The sequence below is a fragment of the Apostichopus japonicus genome, chromosome 23 (genome assembly GCF_037975245.1).
Source record: "Apostichopus japonicus isolate 1M-3 chromosome 23, ASM3797524v1, whole genome shotgun sequence".
NCBI classification, from domain to species: Eukaryota; Metazoa; Echinodermata; class Holothuroidea; order Aspidochirotida; family Stichopodidae; genus Apostichopus; species Apostichopus japonicus.
Genome location: NC_092583.1, coordinates 647,256 through 675,133, shown reverse-complemented (window position 1 = coordinate 675,133; position 27,878 = coordinate 647,256). Strand labels below are relative to the sequence as shown.

Genomic DNA, 27,878 nt, shown 5'->3' with positions numbered 1-27,878 from the left:
CAGTACTTTAAAAAATAGTTTTTAATTTTAAAGCCTAATTTTAAGTTTAAAATATAATTTAATCTATAAAAACATTTTAATATAATGGAATAAATATAAATAAGGAATTAAATGAACCAATTTGAAGCGTCAAGTATTTTCATTTTAACATGATTTGTTATAATATTGGCTGTATTTACCGACTTAACCTTTCAACTGTCTAGAATCTCCCGGATGCAAGTGATAGAGACCTTCGAGTGGTTCGACCATCCAGAGAACATGAGAACAGCTCAAATGAATTGTCATGCACTTCTTTTCTGATCTTTTGATTTTTAGGTGAAAAGTTGTTACCACATATACTGGCATTGATGGTGATGTATGCGAGCAAACATCCAAGGCTGAGCGATGGGTAATAATACAGTTGTTGCACGGGACATTTGATGAGTTTGAGTGAACCCTGTGCACAACAGAGAGTTTGCATATAAACCTAACGTAGGCCAATGTATATTGTACTGTGTTATTGTACTGTATGTTACTGTACTGTAGTGTTAGCCTAACATTTGAACAATAATAATAATATGTTACTTCATTTCTTTGCTCGTTGTTAACCTAATATTGATATGTGGAAATGGTTTAACTCACATACAATACTAAGAAGTAGTAAGAACATACAATATGCATTTGCCAAAGGTAAGGGGCAGTGCTGACGATGTATGGAACCGTATGAAATGACAGTCTCAGCTCGCAGCCTTGACCTGTATTGCTGAGTGTTAGAATGTATTTTCCCTTTTCCAAGCTGCTCTAAGCCACATTTCGACACATCAGCAACTTAACATATTCTGACTGAAGGTCATTAGCACCTCCTGGGCCAACTGTTGCTGTTGACACTTTCAGATCAGTATTAGCTAGTAACATGTCTTCCATAAAATTCTACCATTATTCATTAGTTTGCAGAGCCCCTCCCTCATGACATGTACCATAGGGTTGAAGCCTGCCATCTGTATGGGATTAGTAATAGCACCTGTTTGGCTATGTTTGCTTGCATTGTATAGATGTAAAATGGGTAACACTGCTTGCTCATTAAAAATATGAAGTGCAGTGTTGGCTAATTAACCTGTAAACCAGGTATCACCTAACTAACAGGCCCATGTCTTAGGCCTAACCTGGGTAGCATTGTGATTATAATATTAAAATTTAACCATGAAACAGCGGAGATCAGAAGAATTTAATAGAGGTAAGTGTCTCCAGTGACAATTTTGGTTGATCAATGCTGTTCTGCATTGATCATTGAAATTTTCATTTGGAGACGACATGATAATATTTAACTTGCATTGCAGGACATGGAAATATTCTGAAGTCTTCACCTCATATAACACGAAAAGGGAAAACTGCCACTGGAGCAGGTATTATGGGATGATCCCGACAAATGAAGTCACTAGTGATGATAATCATGTCGGTCAGGGTTAGGGATTTAGCACACACCATAACTGGTGAGGGTATCTTATTGACTGAATGTGGGATGGGAGCAAGTGCACTAGTGCTAGAAGTCATTATCAAGAAATGGCCTTCCCGGTGGTCATGATTACAAATTACAGATAATATTAATCTCATGCAGCTTCTGATCAGTTAGCTGTACAATACTTGCTAGATGCTATAGATGTAAAATTAACAATAAATCACAAAGAAGAGCATGCTTGGAATACTGCAAAGCCATTGTGAAATCAATTGTGAAAAGTCAGTTTGTGACGGCCAAATGGCTACAGATTTAATACCAGTGCAAAAGTCTTGCCCTTTACAGCAGCTGAAATAGCCTTCAAATTGAGTGATTCTTGTTTAAATTAGAGAGTAAAGTTCTATGTGCAAGAAGCAGTATAAATTTTTGAGCTAACAAAGAGATCCAGATTTTTTGGTCGCAACCAAGTTGACGAGTGTACTTTGGGTTGTGATTTAGTAGAAATCTTTGATTGTTAACATTTGGCGGTTTTATAAGCATCCTACAGTCTTCCATTCTAAGAATTATCTATCTCTCCCCCCACCCCCCCCCCCACATCCCCCTTTATCATGATGCATATTAGGTGTGCTTACATGGAAAGCTTCCTAGAAAGTTTTTCTTTTCCTCTTTGTAGCAAATGTTCTCTGCCTGACAGTTGGCTATGGTCTGAGAATTATGTGAAGATTTTAGAGTTTATGTTAGTCCTTCATTTATTTATTTTTGGTCTCTTTCTTGAAGGGAGGTGATGGTTTCATCGGCTATCTTTAAACCTAGTTGAGGTGTAGACCTTCAGCTTAACGAAATAGTGATGCTTAAATCCCAAAGCATCTTTTGCCATGCCAGCCCCCCCCCCCCTCTCTCAAATGAATATTATTGTACTTGACACTTGTAGTTATAATCTCAAATATACAGAAAATTTAATGTTGTGGTAGTTGGATGTGATTATATTAACGATGCAATGATCCCACAACATAGGCGATATCAAAATGTTTGCACTGTAAAAAGGCCTGTCCAAAGATCTTAGGTACTAAGTGTACGTAGTAAACATTATCTTAATTTTAATGAGGTTGTTAGTTTGAAGTGAAAGTCACCTTTGTCTAGTCACATTAGATTTGACACCTCAAGTTACTGTGTCAAAGGATATGAGAGTGGAACTTCAATGGTTACACTTCAAGCTAACTGTATGGTAGAAACTATCATAATGTGATGTGATATGTTTACCCTGTGACACAAACTGAAGAAAACATATTATGACTGATTGGTGGTTATGAAGCATGCAGTATCTGGTGTATAAATGTTGTAGTCAATATGTTAAAGTAGTCTGAAAGGTTAAAACGTAGACTTCAGACTGAGTGTTGTTCAGTTATTAAATTAAACCTTGTAAGAAGTGGAAAAGGGTTATGGAAGTCAAATGGAAAACAAGCTACTCAATCAGTAAATGTAATTCAAATTGTTTGGAAGTAATTTCTGCAGTAGTCTTTATAAAGAGTCCAAATATATTCATCGAATCATTCATGCTAATCTTTAAACTTCAAACTAGAATTTTTTTTTCATTTTCATTGCAGGTTCCATGACAAGAATGAGGCCCATGCCTATGAGGTACATATTCTTTCTTTTGTACATTTGTTTCTTGCTCTGCCGACATCTTTAAGAACTTGTTTTAATTCTGCAGTTCTTCAGAACCAGTTGTTTAATTTCTTATTTACTTAACAGCTACAGTTTGTTCAAGCTACATTTTCTTTTGATTTTCTGACCAGGCCTTCTATATGATCTGCGCTTGGTTGAATAACGCTCAGTTGTTACCAGTTTCATACGGATTGACGAATATTCATATGTCCCTGAAATTTAACAAAATATTTTATTGTATGATTTGTAAACTTGAAGTTTATGGCAAACTTTGTTCTTTATGCAAGTTTAGTCGATTCAAGGTGAAAGAATATGCTTTCATGTTGCTTGTCTTTCCATAACGTGTGGAGTATGTTCCTTCCCTCTTGTAGCAAGTACAATTCAAACTGCAGCTTTGCTTTATGGTCATCTTTATGGTCAAAATGCTCAAACTGTTTCTACTTGCTGAGTTCAATTTTTGCTATAAAAATTAAAGTCGTTAGAACTGTTTCAATACTTTTCAGTTATGCTACTGCTTGTATCCAGGGAGATGGATAAATGTAATTGAAGTTTGGTGTTGTAGTTGCAATGTCTGTACATTAGTGTTGTAGTGTTCAAGAATCGTTTGTCTCATGCGTCTGAGAACTAGTTTGCCTGTTACCTGTTTTTGATGGTGATGTAGCTAATAAAATAACCAAGTACAGCTTTATTACCATTGAGGAGAGGGACAACTTACAATATGTTACTTTAAGACTAAGTCTTTACAAACTTTACAGTAAATCAGCTTGGCAGAAAATCCATTCAATTTGACTTTGACAAAGATGTAAAGCAAAATCTCATTCCTTCATCAGATGGACAAATATCCGCACAAAACTCGAGAAAATGCTGGCAGTGACAGCAGGGACAGGAAAAATCGAGACCGAAGTGTCCGGGAATCACCTCGAGGAGTGCATTCGGATAGTCCAAGGAATAATTCAGAGAGATATTCTTCAAAGCAAAGATCAAAAGGTAATGAAATATCACCAAAGTAGAGGCAGAATATAATAATACGGCCCACACTAAGAGAAGTTTGAATCCAATTGTTAGCAACATTAACAGCTAAGGACTGGTGTGTTCACTTCTTTGATGTATCCCACAAAAGTAATCTCACCTTGATCAAAAGTTCCTTCTTGTTTATACATCTTCTCTGTCAAATTAAAAGACACAAACATTCATGCTTACTCTCGATGTAAATGTGTACTACTCAGTAGTCACGTTGAGAAAAAATCAGACTTGAGAACTTTCAAGTGTTTACCATAAGTCTATGTCAGCCTGCTCATAGAATGATTTTGTCTGTTTCGCTTAAATAAAAAATAATAATTATGTCGTCCCCCTAAGCTTATCGCTGGTATACTGTATGATGTAACTGCCAAAACTGGATAGTATATTGAAGAGCATTAGTACAATCTTGCATGAGGGACTTGAGATAACGTTACCTTCCCCGGCTTTCAATAGCGTTGAATCGAATGATCTACATTCTTTTCCGTTGTGGTTGTGGTGAATCAAAAGCGCGGAAAAATACAATCCTTTATGTGGAATGTAATAATCGGTTCTGCATAATCGGTGGCGCAATGGATTTTGCCGATTATTTACCGATTGTATGATAATCGGCCTGATACTGATTATCTAAACGATTATCGGTTGAACACTACTTACTATGGATAAGCATGTTAATATATGTAAGTCTACAATGTATCATATATTAGACAAATGAGTCAACTTGGTAAATATCTGTACAAATCAGCAACTGAAAAAATTATTCATGCAGTAATTTCTGGTTGATTACTCAAATTCTTTACTAGCAAGTGCAACTTTTTCCCAATTATCTAGACTGCAAAGGATCCAGAACACAGCTGCTCGAATAGTTCACAGAGCGAATACAAATGTAGTGCCTTAATACTGAAAGAGCTGCATTGGTTTCCTATAAATCTACACATAGATTAAAAAATCATAATTTCAACCTTCCAAGCTATTAAATTTAATACGGATCCCAAGTTACTATGAGATATCTTGCATCAACAAACTAAAAATACAGTGGTGTTCCGTCGAGGTTGACCTAGTCGTCCGATTTCAAAATGTCCGAGTGGAGTGTTTATCTAGAGCATTTGCGGTCACTCGGCCGCGACCATTCCTCAGCGTGATAACAATAGCCTGTAAGGATTACAAATTCACTGAAAAAACTCTGTGCAGAAATATTTACTCACTATCATTTACTATTTTGAGACTTACAGCTACTGTACCAAGGAACATTTTTTCCTGTCATACGACAATTTAATATCGGTAAATACATACAGCACTTTTTGTTAACAAATATTATTAAAAGCGTGCTAAGTTCAAAGTTCGATTCCCCCGCGAGGTGGTACAGTACCGTCTCGTCCATTTTGTCACGAGACACGGACGAAGCTCTGTGCCTAAATTGATATTTTAAAGGTTACTAGGAAAAATACAGTCGGGCCAGGAATAAAGAGGTAACACAGGAACCTAGTTCCCGGGAAATTTTAGTGACTGGCGGGAAATTTTGGAGCAAAAATAAAAAAAAAATCTTTGTCACTCGCGGGAAATTTTGGAGCAGAGATAAAAATAAAATAAAACAACAGACAGCACAAACATGGAGAGGGAGGAAGAAGGAAAGATGGAAAGGGGAAAATGAAAAGAAATATGACGTGTCCGACAATAAAACATCATATGTGAACCATTTTTACCGATTTACCGTCAGCCACTATATCTGCGGGTCAATATAGGCCTACGTGCACTACGTGACCAAGGCTACACCAAATATCGAACGTTACTTGGGCTCAGCATGTTACGGGACTTCAAAGTTATTCTGACATTTTCGTTATTTATTTTTCCTTCAAACGATGATTGCGAAGGTTCCCATGTACAAAATCTTACCCTTATGCATTTCACCTCATTTTGTTATAATAATTATAACGATTTAATAAATTTTGAGCCAAAACCGCAGGGAGTATATCCAGTTTAAATCCATCTTTGCACGGGGACTGTATATTATAATAGCCTAGGGTAGGGTACTGGTACACACTGCTTGCGGTACTTGAGAGTTGATGCTGTAATGAAATGGATTCGTTTATTAATGCGGGGGTTCCACGATGTCATTTATAGTTATATTTCGCCACTTTTTTAATTTTTAAGATTTTTTGTACGAAAGATTGATATTGTACGTATTGAAAGTTTATTTTCTGGAGTAAACAACAGCCGATTAACGATATGAATAAATCTGTACTATTCTTATGTATGTAGTTTATAATCCCGTATTTACGTAGCCCCTATGTTTCATTCTTATTGTCTGAAGTTCCAAACACGTGGTGACTTGTTGATAGTTAAAAACTTTTCATTGTGAACTTTTGAACTTGAAGGGGTTGCTCTATTCCAATATCATGGAATGGTGGGGAACTCCCAATTTCTTTTTGTGTACGGATTACTAGTTTAATCCATGTGCGAACGTGATAATATAATATCTTACGTCGAGTATGAAGGAAGAATGGTGTGGGTTGCTTTTTCCAATGTTTGTGCATGCTTTTCTTTTGGAAATGTATGTTAAAAAACAAAGGCCCTAATGTAGCGTGTTATTTTTTATATTTTATATAACCGTGCGTGTAAGAAAGAGGCAGAGAATTTGCCGCAAAACGGCGAACCTTTCATATGAAAATATGTATTATTGACATTTTCCGACTGTTCAAACCTTCATTGAACATCCTGTTCTCCCTCAGTTGATTTGAGTAGGCCTATGCTAAAACAAAACTTTGAACAAAAAAAGAGGTGTTACGTAAAAAAAACTTATACTTCTTAGAATGTAGGAAAACAGTTTCCAATTGCATGACCTTTTTTCTTGAATGTCCGTTTGCCAAATAAAAACATTTAGGATCCACAGACTGACATGACAAAAGTGTTCGAGCACAATTTAAAATGGCGCTAAGATGCTTACCAGCTCCATTTAACTTGACATTGTAAGAACCAGTTGTAATCGACTACAGAAGAGGAAAATCCACGTAGTCCAACAATTAGTTTCATTTGAGGTTTTCTTTTTCCCATGTCATGCGTACAAAAAGTGTGATCACTAAATATCCCAACTGCAGGTGCGCGCACAAAGTATTGACTACCCTGGAAATCTAGGTCATGTCCTGGTTTCTGCTCACAAGCCTGACACCTGTTAATTTGCATTTTATTCTGACCTAACAAGGAGTTGTTAAAACTCTGGCAAACTGCCAAGAAAACGTGCAACACTATATTAACCCGTGTCGTAAGAGAGGAGGGGTGGCCCAAGCAGTCTCCCAGGTACCTTGCTTAGCGCGTGTGAGCTCAACCTTTGCTGCAACGTGCTTTACCCTGGATTCCTGGAAGTAATAGTATGTGCGCGAGATTTTACGCCCTGGGGTTTGTTTCTCAAAATGTTCAAATTTTGCGAATAACATTTCCTCATCGTCAAAACAACAAACTTCGATAACCATTGAAGAAAAAAAGGAAAATAACCGGACAACGGTGAGAAAAAATACACCGTTATAGGGGTAAAACGTTCGTAATATTTGCATATTACTAGTACTTTCAGATGTTTCCGACTTTTTAAACAGTGTTACATTTCGTGGCGCCTTGTGTGTCTGGTAATGGGGGTACGTTCGGCGTTATCAATAAAAAGCTTAGCAACTTTGAAGGAGCTACGGGGGTGACATGTTACATCATTGAAATTATTTAAAAAAAGGTTCAATACGTGTCTCCGTGTTACATGTTAAACATTAAACATTTTCGGTTGTGTCGGCAGGAGGTAAACATTAAAGTAACGATGCTGTAGTGTACCGTATTTATATTCATTGTTCAGTCTGGGATTTATTGGATTACTTCATGTGTACCGTTGTTTTGAAAATGTTTTGGCCGACGTTTTGAGCCTAGGTAAAATGATATTTTTGTTGAACGGAAGCAACTCAGAACCAGGATAAGACATAGTGGGAATGGTTGGTTGTAGCCCGACACCGATGGCCATTATCATCAATATGCCGTTAAATTTATCATATTTCGTGGTACTGTTCCCCACTCATTCTGCTTGAATTTTTGTTTCAAAAGGTTAGTAAATAGTTGTTGTACATTGCATGCTTTTGTCAAAACATGACGTTACTTCAATATATTTCTTCGCAGTTATTTTGTGTTCAAACTTGTATCACCTTTGACTTTGTTTGTAGCAGAAATACTACCCAGTACTGAAAGTTTATTCCGTCCGGATTATCGGACGGTTTCAGACGTTTTGCGGGCTGATAATAGAACTGCCTCTAAAATCGCTTTTGAATAGAAACATAGTTTAGCTTTAAGCGTCCGGATTATCGGACACATGACGCTTTTCTGAAATGAAAGGGTTCTTGCCTCTGTAATCCTTACTGTTTTGTTACTTTGAGTCGGGCTAAAAACGTCCGGATTATCGGACAGAATCGGACATATCACCATTGTAACTTCTATTGTAACAAACTGAGAAGATCGATTTAATCTGTTGTGAAAAAGTAGGCAGTAAACCGCATGTTCCGTCCGGATTAAAAGTGAATATTGTTGGAGTAAAATGTACAAAAGCGTCCAACCGTCCGGAGGTGTCAGAAAACGTCCTAAAGTGTCTGGAAACGTTTGAAAACGTCGCGTCCGGACGGTCATGTCAACCTCGACGGAACACCACTGTAGGCCGTCTAGATCACAATATCTTAACGAGCTTAATGTTCCAGTGTCTCGAATGGAAACAATTGGGGATCCCAGCTTTCATCACGCTGCCCCCTGTTTGTGGAAGTCACATCCAGTAGATCTCTGTACTCGTTCAGCTTAAGAATCATCTTTAAATGCATCTTTTTTCAGATTGTTATAGGATGTTTTCTTTTCGTAATCACCTATAAAGCGCATTGAGCAACTTTTCTTGGATTCCACAGTACATAAGATATAAGAATCTTTATTGGCCATAAAAGGAATTGGAGTTCACTCCATCTCAGTATAACATACATAAAACAGACATAAATACATCAAAACATAAGATTTATAATATATACATTTCTTCAGACAATAAAAATCCATGTACTGGCATATAGTAAAAAAAAAAACCTATTTCCTACAAAACTCGTTGGCAAGACTAAGAATGGCCCTTGGCAAGAACGAACGTCTGTATCTTTCTGTCCGGCATCTGATGACAATTGGCCTGCCAGTTCGACTGCTATACTCAACCTGATTTCCTAGAAGATGTTCCGACGACATAATTGACATAATATTTCTTTTAGTTACCCTGACAAGCAGCTCATCTACTGATCTGAGATCATCAGACCGGCAAACTCGCCTCGCTTTTCTAACAAGTGTATTCATCTTAGCCATGTCTCTAGCAGTCGTATTGCCACCCCATGCAGCCAAGCAGAATGTAATTATGGTCTGGATGGCCGCATTGTAGAACAAAGAAATGAGAGAGGCGTCTAGTCTGAATAAATTGAGCTTCCGTAGAAAGAACATACGTTGATTAGTTTTGGCCAGAACAGTATTTACATGTTCACCCCACTCCAATTTATCAGTAATGGAAACTCCCAGATACTTATAAGAATGGACTTGTTCTACTGGCTCGTTCCTAATTTCAATTCTCTCTAGTTGGTGCCCCCTACGCCGGAAATCAACAACAAGCTCCTTTGGTTTAGACACATTCAGTTGTAATCTGTTTTCGTCACACCAATTCGTAAAGGTGGATATTTCATGCCTATACCCGGTTTCGTCACCATTCTTCTCAATAAGACCTAAAATGCATGTGTCGTCAGCAAATAAAACTAATTATTATGATTGTTGTAATCATAACTCAATCATTTCTTACTGCCAGAAAGAAGTTTTGTTACAGAAATTGTTTCAAAGACAAGAAAACAACAATTTTACTCTTTCACTGTATTTGACAGCTTCAAGTGGCAGTAGACACGGTAACAATCAAGTCATGTACAAACCCAACTCACATGCATCAACACCGGACCCCGAGAGAAAACTTAAAGAGGTAAGTAAAAGTGTTAAAGGAATGATGAAGTCCTAGTAGACCGTGTTCTATTGGGTAAAATGAATTACAATCCCATCCTATCTTACACCTGATATAACAGCATCACAACTCTATACCAACCATCAAGGAACAGAAAGAATCAAGCAGCTATTTTCAATGATGATGTGGGGAATGTTTGTAGGAAACGCAGTTGGTGTATTTACCGCAATTTTATCAGCCTATGTCAGTGTATTATGATATTTTTGTTCAGTACAATTTGTTGTTTGGAATGAATCATCTAAGCATGTTATTATCAGGTAGCTCTACAAGTCATTTTCCAACATATGCTGGTAATTTTAATTCTAAGTAAGTAAACAGGACTTATCTAGCTAAAAGTAAATAGTTGAGTAGAAGAACTATAGTGTTACACTAATTTACATCACACTGAAATAACTTTATTACAACCTTATTGTTGCTACACTGTAAGTGAACTTCAGGTAATAAGGTAGCCTGGTTGACATTTGGCATCTTTGAAGCATTCTGTATTTATTAATTTTCATGAAGTAGTGAAACCCTGACATTCTTTGAACAAATTCATGTTCTTTAACTATGTAGGGTAATGATTGCCTAGTATGTTCTTAAACACTCCCATTGGGATTAAGTGAGTTAAGATTTACTGCATATATGTAAAATGATAGCAAACACAGTGTTTCACACTGTTGTATTTATCTTCAAGCTGTTACAATGCATTTAAGCACTATATGTGTAACACTGTGTGGACCCTCATGTTGACATTTTGATGAAATGCAGGGCATAATTAGTGTTGCATACTTTAATACAAATTTCTAATCATTGTATGTGGGCGTCAGTATTCTGTGTACAAATTTCAAAATACATCTGTGCATGTGTTAGCCAATCGGCCAGTTTCAAGTCTTTGGATAATATCTGACCATAATTGAACAGGCTCCGTCTGGTATCCCTGTAAATCATTACCGTCCTTCTGTTCATGCTTAAGTTATTACACAGTTCAAGATATTTATGTTTTGTTTGCCTGGATTTGATCTTGGCATGCTGTTGGTCCAAGTAAAGCATGTACTAGTGGTTTCATGTTTGTCTTTCTGTTCTAATTCAGCTCTTCGCTAGAGTCAATGAGTGGACCATGCACACGAGCTCATCTGGCAAGAAATATTACTACAACTGTAAGACCGAGGTATCTCAGTGGGAAAAGCCAAAGGAGTGGATTGAAAAGTAAGCAATTACAAATTTATGTTGTATAAATGTACAAACCTTCTTTGGAGCTGTGTGTGTCTGATATGCCAAATATGTGTAAACATGACTAGTTGGTCTTCACCATATTCAGCTGAATAGGAAAAGCCCGCTGTAAGTGGACCAAAACTTACCCTCAATAAGTATTCTTTGGAACCTTCTTCAAGGTGTATGAAGGTTTGACTTACCAAAACTCCAATGATCCATTCTACTGACTCTGTATACATGATGAAACGGGAGTGTTATCTTTTTGCCTGTCCTTATTCGTAGTAATCAGATGTGAATTGATATTTATGTAGTAGTTGTTGACGTTTGCTGATTGGACGAAAATCTTCATTGACGTATGGGTTAGCTCACAAGTTTGGAAACTGCTGAAATAAGTTCAAGTTTGATGAAGTGAATCTTGACAAATTGCAAACAATCTCATGTCCATACACTTGCTAATAACTTCCATGGGTCTCCTCATTTTTTAAGTCCCTTAACACGAAGATTGTGAAATGTAAAATCCTTGTCTGGTTTATCTCCAGGGTTACACACTCTATGCAAAAGTCAAACTGTGGAAAATTGGAAACCATTACCCTTGCTATGTGGGGACCCATCAAGTTCCAACTTATAATTACCTATTTGTCTGTTTTTCTTACATTAGGGAAACCTTGGAAAAAGCAATTGGAGGAAAGTTACCAGCATCTAGCTCTCATACCAATGTTAAGACCACACCAAGTAAGGACAGAGGTAAGTCATACTGGATTCATGATGATGCATGGCCAGAATTTGTCACATATCATGCATTAAAGATTCTGCATATTTAGTTGTGCAGTGTTTTAAGCTATACTTATTGCAAAGTGTTGGATGAAGACAGCCTTGGGAAGTACCATAAGATATTTTAACTCGCAGCAATTATTTGTGACTGCCTGATTTTTGGGTAGACCCGTTCAACCTTGCTGTAATTATCTGCCACTTGCCTTGAACATGTTACTATCACAGTTAGGCTTAAATTTAAGGTTATATATCCTAGAGAAAGTGAATTACTAACATAAAAAAAATTAAAGAAAGACACACTTCCTAGACATAATATTATCACAAAGAAGAACACTTCCTTTGGATATTTCCTAGTGGGGGTGCGGATAATTGGATGCCTTGAATTCTATCGTATAGAATATGCATGAGATAATTTGCATATTTACTTTGATGATTTTTCAGGTAATGACAAGCATTCCAGTAAGTCCAGATCAAGTCAGCAGCAGCAGCAGCAGTCACAGCCTTACAGAACTCAGGATAGGACAACGACATCATCGTCAACATCATCATCCACACCTAACCAATCAGATTCAAGAAGGCAATCATCTAGCCAATCACAGAGGAGATATAGTAACAGCCACGGCAAAGTGAACCACACTAGCCAATCAGAAAATAGTCGTTCCCATCCATCCAAGGGGTCAGTGCGACAGTCGGACCACTCTAAAAACAGCGTTTATGAGGAAGATATTAGAAAAGAGAGTGCATCATCTAGGCTTAATGACAATGACACTCCATACAATGCGCATCAACTTTCGCCTAGCCTTAATCGTAGATTGTATGAGGGAAACGGGACTGACCCAGGTCAACAGGACAGCCTTGGAATACACCCTCTAGCAAATTCATTGGCCACTGATATGTACGGCCGTTTAAAGAACCTTGTTAGTTCTGGAAATTCAGTCAGGAGGAGGGACCGAAATGGTAAGATACTTCTGTTTTCTGTTTTTCAAATGATTTTGGTTTTGCACCATTAGAATCTTCTTTCACTACCTAGCGGCCTGAATACTTTACCAACAGTGATCATTTTTCAGCTTTTGTTTGGTTCTTTCCCACGTTCATAGGGATGTACTGGATTGCTGTTTCTTCTCAGCACACGGAATAGTTGCTCGTTTGTAAAACAAACTTTGTATTGCAAGTAAAAGTAATAAGAAGAGAAAGGGCCAACACATACTGCTGCGCTACCATAAATAGAAATATAAAATAATAGTACAATGTATCAATCAGCACAGGGTTTAACAACAAGTTGTGAACATTTTCTCACAAGACATATCATTGTCTTGCCTATGATTTCAGTGGCTGTAGACAGCTTAGATGCAATTTGTGCAAACTGTTTTGGTACTTTATGCACTCAAAAATTGCACCTTAAAATTTGTACTTCAACTTTGATAACAAGAATTTGAATGTGTAAAGAGTGTTACGTTTGAATTATAGGCTACCGTATAGTCGTGCACAAAACGGAACCTGGATAGGCTGTGTCGTCTTGTTTCAACTAGAAATATTTGTGGAATGACTAATGATACGATCCATTGCATTTGTAGTAGAGACTTACAAGTAAATTTCGACCCTTCTCAATTGTTATTAGGTTGAAGTATTGGTATTTAGGTTAGTTTATGTTACAGTAGTTAGGTTAGTAGGTTTGTCATCTCGGCGCGAGACAATGATATCGTGATGTTATTCTCTGTCTCTAGAGATTGCTCTAACGTGTACAGTCCTGTGTAGCAAGAAATACAGTTTAAGCTAAATATGTTCGTGTTTTGTGTGACGGTGTGACAGTTTTTTTGGGGGGGGAGGGGGGGTTTGGTAAACCAGGGAGTAATTTATTCAGTATCACATTGCAGAATGCTATACAAAATGGTCAATATGCTATACAATTGTGAAGAAGTGTCACAGTTTTTCTACACAAGAACTAAAGTCTTCAATGAGAGAAAATTTGAATATTCTCCCTTGTATGCTACTGTTGTCATTTGTTAGTCATGAACATAACAGCCAGAGGCTGTTTCTTAGACATTACCTAATATCTCACATTTATCAGAGGAGAACATTAAGTATAGAGGTGGGAAGGAGTTCTGAGGATGAAGAACATACAAAAACACAGCAACAAAAAATGTGGAGCTTGGAGCAAAGAGATATTTTTAGAGCTGAAACGTGATAAACAATTCCAGTGCACATTTCACAATTATTTGACGTTAGGGGTAATAACCTACTAAATGTGATATGAGACTTCCCAAGCACCAAGTAATTTCCATGTGCTCATAACATGTAGACATTCTCTGAGTATATACACATGATATATGTCCTATGAATGGTTACAACCAAATGTTTTGCAAATAACGCTGTTACTGTAGTTTCTTCTTAGGGCTTACAGGAAGCAGGGCTTTGTGTGTGCTTTGTTGCTTGAACATTCCAGTGAGCCTTAGTAATAATTGTTACAATCCTTCATTGTGAAGTTCAATAGAGCTGATACATTTATCTGTGAGTAATATACTCATGGTGTATTGTTTTCTTGTTTGTTGTAACTAGTGTAAAGCAAGTTGTCAGTATGTAGGCCTGCTGTACTGTTTACTACAGTAAGTCATCACTGCCAATGAACCAACCATGTCTATTTGTAGTTAATTTCATTGTTTATGGGGATAATTCAGTAGTGCTATGCAAAGTGAAACACAGTGCAAAGTTGTATAGCGTTTTGTACACAGAGACAGTAGTATTTGATAAAAGACAAAAAGTTCAGAGCTTTCAGAACCAGTGGATTCACATAGTATCATATCATAAAATTGTATAATAATAATGTAATATAAAACATACACAACATTATTGTTGCATATGGTGGCTCCTGGTTTTTGAAACCTTACAAGTATTTCACCCTTTTGAGCAAATATACTGAAAGTTGGTATTTCCTATTCAGTGATCAATATTATGTGTATTTTAGTTGGTTTGACATTTTACTATTCAAAGGATATTGTACAGACTGACAGTGTGGACCAAAAGTAATATAAGAGGAGAGAGACTCAACAAATGTCAACTTGTTCTTACAGTAATTAAACAGTAAATTAGCTGCCATATTGTATGCAATTTCCACATACTGTGTCTGTGTGTGCACTTTTTAATACAACAAAATACGACCTTTGCACTCTAGGCAACTCATAAGCTGAGTAGTATACTGTATGTGCGAAACCATCCTGGATCAAGTTTGCTGAAGGAACCAAACAGAAGTGCACAGAGAGACAACACATTAAAATAAAGTAGCCGCTTGTGATTGGTCCATTAGTAATACACAACAAATATCACCATTTAATCAGAATGGGAATGATTGATAGGGTTTAAATAATTTCTGAGGATTCTCAAACGAACCATGACTTCCTGGAGCAATAACTGTTAAAAGCTGCAAAACCCTGAGAGAACAGGGTGGGAAGGATGTTGAGTAGACTTAGTAGAAGTTATAGTATAGGTGACATTGTAGTCCTGCAACTTCATGTTAGAAAAGAAGGAAAACAATTGGTAATCCAAGCAATCAAATTGCTGAATTCTTAGAAGTTAGAAAGTATTGATGTAAAATTTTGTACTCCGACAACTTACAAGTGAGGAGAGTACAACTTGAACTTAGCATTAGTAGTTGCAAGTGAATTTTGGGATTACGTGTGTTAAACTTTTGTGGCATTTACAGTATCAAGTTGTGAGTTGTTCTATACAGTTAGTCAAGGTCTGGTTCACAAGGTACAGTATGTAGGTACAGATGTTATCATGAAAGGGCATGTTTCAGTGTATGACAACTTATATCCACAAATATTCCACACTGTTAGTTGAAAACTCCAATTCAATATCTGGTACCTAAATGGAGATATGGTAGATTGAATGCAATCTATTTTGATGGCTAATTCCTAATTAAAGGGCACGTTGCAGTGTATGACAACGTTACATCTACAAATATTCCACACTGTTAGGCGAAAACTCCATTTCAATATCTGGTACCTAAATGGAGATATGGTAGATTGAATGCAATCTATTTTGATGGCTAAATCCTAATTAAAGGGCACGTTGCAGTGTATGACAACGTTACATCTACAAATATTCCGCACTGTTAGTCGAAAACTCCATTTCAATATCTGGTACCTAAATGGAGATATGGTAGATTGAATGCAATCTATTTTGATGGCTAAATCCTAATGAAAGGGCACGTTGCAGTGTATGACAACGTTACATCTACAAATATTCCGCACTGTTAGTCGAAAACTCCATTTCAATATCTGGTACCTAAATGGAGATATGGTAGATTGAATGCAATCTATTTTGATGGCTAAATCCTAATTTCAGCTGATTTGCCATGATGACATCACCGCCTCTGCTGTCACCAAATGCAAAGTACTGTACCAACAAATTTGAGAAATTCATATCCTTGCCATACCGAATGCCACGAGAAAGTGAGATTGTGGATTTGACCATAAGACAGGAATAATTTATCAGCTACCACATCACAAAATACCACCCAAAATGGTCAAATTGCTATACAAGAGCAAAGACGTGTGGTAGTTCTGCGCGCATGAATTGTAGTATGTTATAAGAGACGCATGAATTGTAGTATGTTATAAGTAGTATGTTATAAGTTCAGAACCTTTGAAAGTTAAAACTGCTACACAGAATGTGAACATTTCCCTAAATGATGCAGAAGATTTCCAGCATTTTTATTCAACAGTCAAGTTCAGCAGCTGCTGTAAAACCCCTTAAAGTATAACCGTGGTTGTCGTGATCATTCACAGTTGAAGTACAATGGAAAGGGAGGTTTGTTGATACCTGTATTAAGAATGTAATATCAAGATGAAGTATCTACAGTAAGTTAAGACTCTACCTCCATGAAACTGTTCAACAAAACTTGAATTTGGTATAATATTTTAATTAAATCTCTTTGTTTTTGTTACAGAATCGCCTAAGATTAATAATAGTCCATCTCCTCATATTGCTACTGTATCTCCATTACCAACAACTTCACCTAAGACAACAATTAGAACCCCTTTACAAAATCAGCAGAAACGCTGGAGGAGGTCGACGTCTAGGTCACCTGTTTCCCAACCTCATGAAGACAATAGAGAAGAACTTCAACCAAGTGAGTATTCAAACTCCCAAACATACTCAATGTATGTATTAGTGTGGAAGTCACAAGGGTTTACAACCTCCAGTGTATCCAATCTTGATTAAGAAGCAGACTATATTTGTCGTTCTTACCTGTATGTGGTGATATCAATCAGGATATCTCTCACCTCTCTTGGTATGGAGATAAGTAGTAATTAATGGTTCATTTGTGTGTTTGAATCATTGGATGTGGACATAGCGTTATTGTCACATGACAAGATGTTCAGTATGTAACTTCCCTTGCTCACATGTTTCAGGAATTAGCTTCCTTAGTTTCAGGAAGCTGATGATGATGATGATTAACATTACTGTACCGACAAAAACGCAAACTATGACTGATTCCCAGGACCTCAGATATTGTTTCTTTGACTTCAAACTCAGAAAGGGCAAATATAACATTATCTTGAAAAGATTTACTGCCAACTCAGGTAGCCTAACACATTAGCTCCATATCCAAATTTGATGCCTAAGCTTTTCAAAGTAGACTGTGTAACATTCAGTTTCAGTTGTGACTCCTCCTTGAAAACTTAAGGGTTAGTGCTGGTACTATGACTTTATCATACATGTATTGGAGTGATGTTTCTTTCATCCTGCAGAATTTTCAAATCCTTCACCAATGTCAGTTGCATCAGTGTCGGACCTATCTTCCCCAGCCCAATCATATCCATCCCCAGTAAATAGTATGTCTACCCCCTTATCCAACTTGTCATCAAGTCAACACCTGGAGAACCAAACTAATGAGAAGATGGACGGTAATGAATCAAAGGAGGTTGAACCACCGGATAAGATGATAACCAACGAGACGAAGGAAGAAGATGAAAAAGAAGATATTAGTCCTAAACAAGATGCTGTAGAAACCATAAGAAAGTAAGTCAAAGAAGATATTAATCCTAGACAAAATACTGTAGAAACCATAACAAAGTAACTCAAAGAATATTAGTCCTAAACAAGATACTGTAGAAATCATAACAAAATAAGTCAAAGAATATTTGTCCTAGACAAGATGCTGTAGAAACCATAAGAAAGTAAGTCAAATAACATATTAATCCTAGACATGATGCTATAGAAACCATAAGAAAGTAAGTCAAATAAAATATTAATCCTAGACAAGATGCTGTAGAAACCATAAGAAAGTAAGTCAAATAAAATATTAATCCTAGACAAGATGCTGTAGAAACCATAAGAAAGTAAGTCAAATAACATATTAATCCTAGACAAGATGCTGTAGAAACCATAAGAAAGTAAGTCAAATAACATATTAATCCTAGACAAGATACTGTAGAAAACACACCAAAGTAAGTCAAAGAATATTTGTCCTAGACAAGATGCTGTAGAAACCATAAGAAAGTAAGTCAAATAACATATTAATCCTAGACATGATGCTATAGAAACCATAAGAAAGTAAGTCAAATAAAATATTAATCCTAGACAAGATGCTGTAGAAACCATAAGAAAGTAAGTCAAATAAAATATTAATCCTAAACAAGATACTGTAGAAATCATAACAAAATAAGTCAAAGAATATTTGTCCTAGACAAGATGCTGTAGAAACCATAAGAAAGTAAGTCAAATAACATATTAATCCTAGACATGATGCTATAGAAACCATAAGAAAGTAAGTCAAATAACATATTAATCCTAGACAAGATACTGTAGAAAACACACCAAAGTAAGTCAAAGAATATTAGTCCTAAACAAGATACTGTAGAAATCATAACAAAATAAGTCAAAGAATATTTGTCCTAAACAAGATGCTGTAGAAACCATAAGAAAGTAAGTCAAATAACATATTAATCCTAGACATGATGCTATAGAAACCATAAGAAAGTAAGTCAAATAAAATATTAATCCTAGACAAGATGCTGTAGAAACCATAAGAAAGTAAGTCAAATAAAATATTAATCCTAGACAAGATGCTGTAGAAACCATAAGAAAGTAAGTCAAATAACATATTAATCCTAGACAAGATGCTGTAGAAACCATAAGAAAGTAAGTCAAATAACATATTAATCCTAGACAAGATACTGTAGAAAACACACCAAAGTAAGTCAAAGAATATTAGTCCTAAACAAGATACTGTAGAAATCATAACAAAATAAGTCAAAGAATATTTGTCCTAGACAAGATGCTGTAGAAACCATAAGAAAGTAAGTCAAATAACATATTAATCCTAGACATGATGCTATAGAAACCATAAGAAAGTAAGTCAAATAAAATATTAATCCTAGACAAGATGCTGTAGAAATCATAAGAAAGTAAGTCAAATAAAATATTAATCCTAGACAAGATGCTGTAGAAACCATAAGAAAGTAAGTCAAATAACATATTAATCCTAGACAAGATGCTGTAGAAACCATAAGAAAGTAAGTCAAATAACATATTAATCCTAGACAAGATGCTGTAGAAACCATAAGAAAGTAAGTCAAATAACATATTAATCCTAGACAAGATACTGTAGAAAACACACCAAAGTAAGTCAAAGAATATTAGTCCTAAACAAGATACTGTAGAAATCATAACAAAATAAGTCAAAGAATATTTGTCCTAGACAAGATGCTGTAGAAACCATAAGAAAGTAAGTCAAATAACATATTAATCCTAGACATGATGCTATAGAAACCATAAGAAAGTAAGTCAAATAAAATATTAATCCTAGACAAGATGCTGTAGAAACCATAAGAAAGTAAGTCAAATAACATATTAATCCTAGACAAGATACTGTAGAAATCATAACAAAATAAGTCAAAGAATATTTGTCCTAGACAAGATGCTGTAGAAACCATAAGAAAGTAAGTCAAATAACATATTAATCCTAGACAAGATACTGTAGTAACAATAACAAAGTAAGTCAAAGAATATTAGTCCTAGACAAGATGCTGTAGAAACCATAACAAAGTAAGCCAAAGCAGATATTAGTCCTAGACAAGACTCTGTAGAAACAGTAATCAAGTGACTTCATTACAACTACACAGTTGCATCAGTGAAAACTGATAAAAAGAAAACTGGCAATAATTTGATTGCAAGGTCCGTGTATGTCAAAAAAGTATTGTGCAATGTACCTATCTGAAGAAAAAGGAATTAATTTCAAAAGTCTCATGAACAGAAAAAGTCAAGATGGAACCAATCTTTTTGTTTTACTTTCTTCAAATTTTAGTCTTTGTTATCCTTTTAATTGAACAGGCAACAGATTAATTCTTTGGTGTCCATTTGTTCCCTGTAATAGAGCAAAAGGAATGTATTTTACAAATGTTAACAATCGTGTTCTTTCTTTCTTTCTTCTCTCCAGAAGAAGCAGCGATTCAATGAATTCTGCAGTTTCAGCTGAGGAGTTAGTCGTCCCTCCACCCATAGCTAAGCCTACAGAGGAGGAACTTCATTTTAACAATATCATCTTTTCAACAGAAACTCATTCAAATTATTATAGTGAAGATTTAGTGAAGCATAAGGTGAATTCGCCTGTCGAGCAATTGGAGAAACAGGTAAAATTAAATCAAATTTATAGAAGCAATGTTTATATATTTTAGGTGACACACCCTCTCCCTGTTCCACCTCATCTCCCCCACCCCCTCCCTCCCTCTTTGTTATATCTTGTGAATTATAACTTAGGATCACCTATTACCATGCTTTAGAATGAAAGCCTTCTACAATATGATGCAGGTTGTACAAAATTCAATTCCTTTGATTCGTAAATGTTAAAGTAAAAGTTACAATGCTGGGAAGATCAGCTGGCAAAGCTGAAAATAATGTTAATTGTTGTGTTAATTTCTGGATTTCATAAATTAGATTCACTTTAATACCTTGCACGTGACATGCACATTTTCATTTGTCTCAATTGATAGTCTTTTGGTTGAGCTGTACCTCGTTAATGTTATCCATGTGTCTCCTTGACTGTCGCAATCCATGTCATCTTATCTATCTGGTAATTAACAACAAGTTGATTACACAATGGCATTTCTTTTGTTTCATCTCTAGGCTCACCTTGTACAGAGAGATTATTACAGGCTAGGATTCGAAAATTACTCACAGGTTATGATGGACTTAAAGTTTGCCAGATCGCTGGTCCGTACCACAGAAATCCAAGCCAACGTACAAGCGTCTAGGTAAGTTCCCTCGTCTCTTCAGTAAGGTAATGTTACAAATACAGCTACTGTAACAACAAGCCGTAGAGTTGCACTCACAAGTAAAAGATAAGGTGAGAGTGTTTCAGTAATGTAATGTTACAAACATGGCTACTGTTACAAACAAGCAGTTGAGTTCCACTCACAAGTTTAAGATGAGATGAGTGTTCATTTATCAAAAGGATGTACAGGAAAGCTTTCCACCAGCAGTTGATATATTGTAAAAGTTAAATAAACCACCAAGGTTGACCTAAGCCATTTTGTAGTTTATTCAGCTTGTTCCAGGTGTTAGTCGCCACATGAGGGAAATCAATGAATTTGTGTACATATATATATGGTGCTTCATCTATAAGTCATTAGCTTCATTGTGAATGTATGTTACATTTCCAAAGAAATATTCTGAAGAAAGTATATCGTCTGTGTGGTTCTTGTACAACTGATAAGAAATCACCAAATGGAATGGTGATTGCGCTTGCAACAGAAATGAAAACATAATAACTTAAATGAATTTTAGATTGATTTCACCTGAAGATTGATATTTAAGTAAATAGTTATAATGGGTACTAATGGTGAAGGTGTTGTGAAAGGGTTAGATTGTACGCCCCACAACCGCTAGGTTCCCAGTCCACATCCTTGCCAGAACCAGATGCTATTGACCTCAAAACTGCTCCTGTGCAGTATGGTTGAACAAAGTCTTACATGAATTAGGTATTTCTGATTTGTGAAATGGGGTTTCTAAACAACATTACCTCCCTCAGTAAGTGAGAAAATGGTCAGAGGCTGGGTACGCTCTCATCCGTCAGATGGGGAAGTGAATCGTTGGTCGTGGGCGCAGGACTTGGTGCAACAATACCACGCCTGCCTAATTATAAACCAGTGGTGAACCAGGATCATCACTTGGATGATAAGGTGTCAAATGATGGCATACCTAACCATTGAGATTCACTAAACAAAGATCACTAACATTAACACATTAAATGTGGACTGCTTATGCATACACTTTTCACTTTGTTCTGCTCTCACTCTTTCTACAGGATTGTATTTTTACGACAACAAGTTAAGGAGCTAGAGAAGTTAAAGAATGAGAATGCCTACATGACGTAGCGACCATGGAGTCGTAGAAGGAGGAGCCATTTTAACAGGGTGTGAGGGGATAAATTCATTTGTCCATACCACCTTTTTTATACGGTAGTGTCAGTTTTGTTGTAATACGATGGAACAAGCCTTTGTGGAATTTCTTTGTGAGCAACCCTCTATTACATGTATGAATAGCAACAGAAGCACTCCCTGAGCTGTAATTTCAATTAGCACATCATTTCTACTGTCATGGGTAGAGCATTAAGTCTTTGGATCCTTTAATGTGTAGAGTCTGATGACACATCGCTATAGCAACAGAAGCACTCCCGGAGCTGTAATTTCAATTAGCACATCATTTCTACTGTCAAGGGTAGAGCATTAAGTCTTTGGATCCTTTAATGTGTAGAGTCTGATGACACAATGCAACGTTTCTTCCTCTGTATGTCTGTCTTGTTGCGTTTACGATTACTCTGCAGGAATTGGATAAAGGGCTTTAAGTTAATATAGAAACTTTGAACCATTTTAATATATTCCAACTTGGCCTGTTGGATGGCGTTTGTTTGATTAACATTGGAGACGCTGGGAAAGAAGAGGGCATGGTGGCTGAAAGATGGTCTTTACTTGTAAGTTTATTAACCGACTATTGCCTCTTAGAGTGATTGGCTTTGTGATTATTTATCATTCCATGAAATTCCAAATTTCCTCTAAAAGATGAGTTATCGCAATACATTGTGTGTCCAAAGGAGGCCTATCATTATAGTCTTCTACAGAAACCCATCAAGTGTTACCTTCGGTTAACTTGAAACCCATCAAGTGATACCTTTGGTTAACCTGAAACGCATCAAGTGATACCTTTGGGTTAACCTGAAACCCATCAAGTAATACCTTTCGTTAACCTGAAACCCATCAAGTGATACCTTTGGTTAATCATGTGCAATGTACTGCTATTTAATGAATCTTGGGGGTTAAAGAACATGATGCCATAGTTACCGCTGTAGAACATACCTTTTCATCTAGAAATGTTTTACATTCTTGTATGAAACAGCAACTTATGATGCTTTGTTTTATCGTGGAAAGTTGTTGTTGTTTCTTGTTTTTTCCTTTATTTGAATGGTCAAATGTATATGTATCATTAAAGCACAGTTCATGATGTCCTCTGGTTACACCTCACAAATGTCAGCCCTCTAAATATTCTAACAATCTATGGAAGGTTTAAACTTTCTAAAAAAAATAACTTATAATATTAAGATGAAAAGATGGTAAAGTGTTGTCTTTTCTTGGGGATGTTGCCATTTCCAGATATTGCCTTAAAAATAACCTCACTTTTAAACACAGTAGTTATTAACAGATAGTGTTCTATTTTCTCTTTGTTTTGTCTCTGTTTCTAACAGGTTCATTAAGGAATAATTAAAATTAATTTGCAGTATTGTTGTGATCCCTGAGCTATTGTATTTGTTTGATTTTCTTTCATTTTTGGTTTTTTTTGTTCTGTTTTGTTATTGTGCTGTCTTTCTCACACATAATGTCCTTAATTTCTTAGTTTTCTAATGTGTATAAGCTTGGTCTTTTGTTCCATGAGTAAGGTGCATTTATCTCAAAACGACAAATGCTGCCAACAACATTTCTTCATAAAAAAAAAAAATGTTTATTTGTACAAAGAAGAATTTTGCCCTTATATCTCTGTTTTTGGTTTACCATAAACATAATTTTGAAATGACAATTGAGGTGTATCCTTTGCAAATTGAAGATGGCTCTCTCCAACTTCTGAATGTGTCATAAACAATATTAATTAATAATTCATTTGAAAGTCAGAAATCAGTATGCAGAATTGATCTTCATTTATTTCCTAGTTTGTCATGAGACATAATCAATATTGGTCTCAATCACACTACTTTGTATTTTCTGGAACAAGTCAGGCCTGGCTGAAGTTTGTTTCAGATCAAAACAAAATGTTCAAGTTCTGTTTATTTATCTTACATGTAGGTTACAAGACCTATTCCTAAAAACAAGATTGGTTATTTAATTTGACTTTTTTGTGTGTCCACTTTCCATGTGTATTCATACATTTTGACTTGGTTAGGTAGGTGAGCTATTAATAAAAACTGGTATTAACACATTAAATAAAAACATAAAGGAAAGTATGCTTCCTCACTTGACGCTCAGTTATTTGCTGTAACTTTGGTTACCTTTGAATCTGTCTTAAGGTATCTAATCGTTGGTTGCAAGTTCTATAATTTGCAGCAAGGCTCAGTGTTGTCTAAGCTTTGAGTTCAATAATTGACTAAAATATGTGACGTTATCTCATTCAAAAACTGTTTAGCTGGTTAGATGCTTTACATTGCTTGGTTTGAAAGTGAGACAATTTGCACCTAGAGCTGTTAATTTCTTGTTGATAGGATGAAACTAATCAAACCTTTTGTTCTTTGATAAATAACACACATACCAGGGTGTTTACAATAAGAACTGTTGTGTCAAAGCAATTCACTTGGTAATGAAAAATGCTTTTCAGAGAGGTTCATAACGTTGAAAGCATACCTGATGTTGTTATTATATTGAAAGCATATCTGATGGTGTTATTATATTGAAAGCATACCTGATAGTGTTATAATATTGAAAGCATACCTGATAGTGTTATAATATTGAAAGCATACCTGATAGTGCTGCGATGTTGAAAGCATACCTGATAGTGCTGCGATGTTGTAAGCATACCTGATAGTGCTACGATGTTGTAAGCATACCTGATAGTGCTACGATGTTGTAAGCATACCTGATAGTGCTACGATGTTGAAAGCATACCTGATAGTGCTGCGATGTTGTAAGCATACCTGATAGTGCTACGATGTTGAAAGCATACATGATAGTGCTATGATGTTGAAAGCATACCTGATAGTGCTACGATGTTGAAAGCATACCTGATAGTGCTACGTTGTTGAAAGCATACCTGATAGTGCTACGTTGTTGAAAGCATACCTGATAGTGCTACGATGTTGAAAGCATACCTGATAGTGCTAAGTTGTTGAAAGCATACCTGATAGTGCTAAGATGTTGTAAGCATACCTGATAGTGCTATGATGTTGAAAGCATACATGATAGTGCTATGATGTTGAAAGCATCCCTGATAGTGCTATTATATTGAAAGCATACCTGATAGTGCTACGATGTTGAAAGCATACTTATTGTTATCATTTTGTACATTCAAGATAATACTTCAATTATTCCACAAGCAAGATGAACAGTTTTCAGTAGCAGTTGACTTAGATGTAACCTGTTAGTATTTGACTTAAAAGGCATTATGAGAGAGATTTCACAATTTATGGGGAGTTTCACAAAGACTACACATTTTGCTGAAGGGGATATCTTTGAAGTTTTAGCACCAGGTTAAATGATTCGACCATCACCCGTAATTTTACTGCTGCTGTACATGCTTTTAGCCCTGTTATGTTTTTGATGAGGGTTGTACAGTGCATATCCACATTATGTTTTGCTAGAGTGTATATGATATGCTTTAATGTAACTTTCAAATTACATAGAATCAGAAGTTAACAGAAAGAGGAAATTTTCATATTCTCAAGAAGGTAGACATAGTTAATCCTGGACTGTACCTAAGATAGGTAGACTGGTAGAAGGTAGACTGGACTGTACCTAGGATAATGTTAAGCTGCTGACCAGATTTGGCTGTAAGCTTTCAGGTTATGATGAGTATGGTAGACACAGCTACATCTCTTACAGTGGAAGCTAGAGAAACATTGAACACTCGATGCTACTCTGGAAGTGATACATATAAGGCCAAAATCACTCTTTGTATTAATGGTTTGCTATCAAATAGACAGAGTTATACACAAGAACAAGTTGGGTTTGTTGGTACTTTACACTATTACAGTTTCATATTTGAATATCTTGTATTTAACAATGATGAACAGGATCACCCTGCACCTTGGTAATCTTGTGGAATGGTGTCAATTAAAACCCTCATTGATACTGTCTTATGGAATCATCTAAGTTTAGAATAGTGGATGATAAATGACAGCTTCATAGAAATATGTCTGCCATTAAATATTCCCAATCCAAGGTAATGGCAACCTTTAATGTGATGATGTCCTTATGGTCCTACTATCACAAATCTACAGTATTTAGGCCTTTCTTTGGAATTTGTTGAGAGCAAGATAATATTCTCTGCAGCGTGTCTTGTACTTTTATTTTTAACTGAGCCTTCTGATGTTAATTGTGTTTAAACTTTGTTTTCCCCCCTTTAGGTTGTGTAATTGAGTTTTATATGTGCATAATAATATGGGGGCCCAATTTAGGGTGTAAATGGTGTCAGGTGTTGTATCAGTGCACCATCAAGAATTAACTGGTGCTGAAATGTCATAGCCTTAACAGCACTCTTCAGTGTCATTTATGAGTCATAAACATCAAATTGTGTGAGGATGACTTGTTATCTTGAGGAGCCTTGCTGCTGCAATTACTGTATGTTTCAGTATTAAGTAGCTAGTGGGAGGGAAATGGTAGGGTAAGAACTAAGAAGGGAAACATGTTGGTGGTGGGTGGAAAGATATGTGAAGCAAATTGATTATCATAGCTGGATATGTTCATTAGAGACATGCCTTAATGCACCCACAGAAGTTAAAGTCTGCGTGAAAGATTTATCCAGAGGAGAATTTGACGAGAGACAATATGCAAGACTTAAAAATGTGGTTTGTTGCTCTGTTTGATATCAAATGCCATTTTTGGAAGTTTCGTCTCACATTTTAATCTATTCAGAACTTTGTAGACATGTAACAAACACAAAGAACTTTATGTAAAGCATAGTAAATAGAGAAGATGGTTAGAATGTAGCCAACAGGTGCCATGACGAAGCAGAGTTGCTGTGAAAGAATTATTATCTTAAGAAAGACTGAATTGAAAAAGAATATACTACTTTGTTTTTGACCACTCTAAAATTATTTCCAAGTTTCTTTTACTCTATGATAATACAGACATTTTGTTTGTTTGATGGTTTTCCTTCAACAGGTACTAGAAGCCTTTATTCACTTGTCATTCAAGGAACTATGATTGAAAGGTCAAACATCACATTTGTTAGTTGTTTATTTTTTTTTACTTTCCTCATTTAATTTTCTATTTGTATATTAGGTTGAGATACCCGTAATGAATAATGAAGGTAATTGTGGGTTTTTCTAAATGCCACCAAATCCTCTTCTTTTTTTTTTGCTTTTTGCTCTTTTTGTTGGCAGTTCTAGCTTGTTGGAAAATAAAAAAAATTAATGGAAATAAAAAACATCTGTACAGTTCTTGAAAGTTAGAAAATTGTTAGGGTAATGTGCCAAGCTTGTTTGGCAGCAAAGAAAGAACATTTCTGTAAGTTTGCATGGTGTAACATAAGGAGAGTGAAATGAAATGTTCCATATAACAA

General features: G+C 36.0%; 1 protein-coding gene across 1 annotated transcript; it reads left to right on the top strand.

Moving 5' to 3' along the window:
• The first annotated feature begins 204 nt into the window (after positions 1-204).
• Positions 205-27,878, top strand: LOC139964855 (uncharacterized). Its single transcript, XM_071966886.1, has 12 exons — positions 205-388; positions 3,037-3,070; positions 3,928-4,084; positions 10,021-10,112; positions 11,224-11,339; positions 12,004-12,089; positions 12,558-13,073; positions 17,065-17,247; positions 17,870-18,140; positions 20,560-20,752; positions 21,246-21,373; positions 22,426-27,878. Exons 1-12 carry the CDS (start codon positions 348-350, stop codon positions 22,493-22,495), a joined length of 1,887 nt encoding a protein of 628 aa, XP_071822987.1. The 5' UTR covers positions 205-347; the 3' UTR covers positions 22,496-27,878.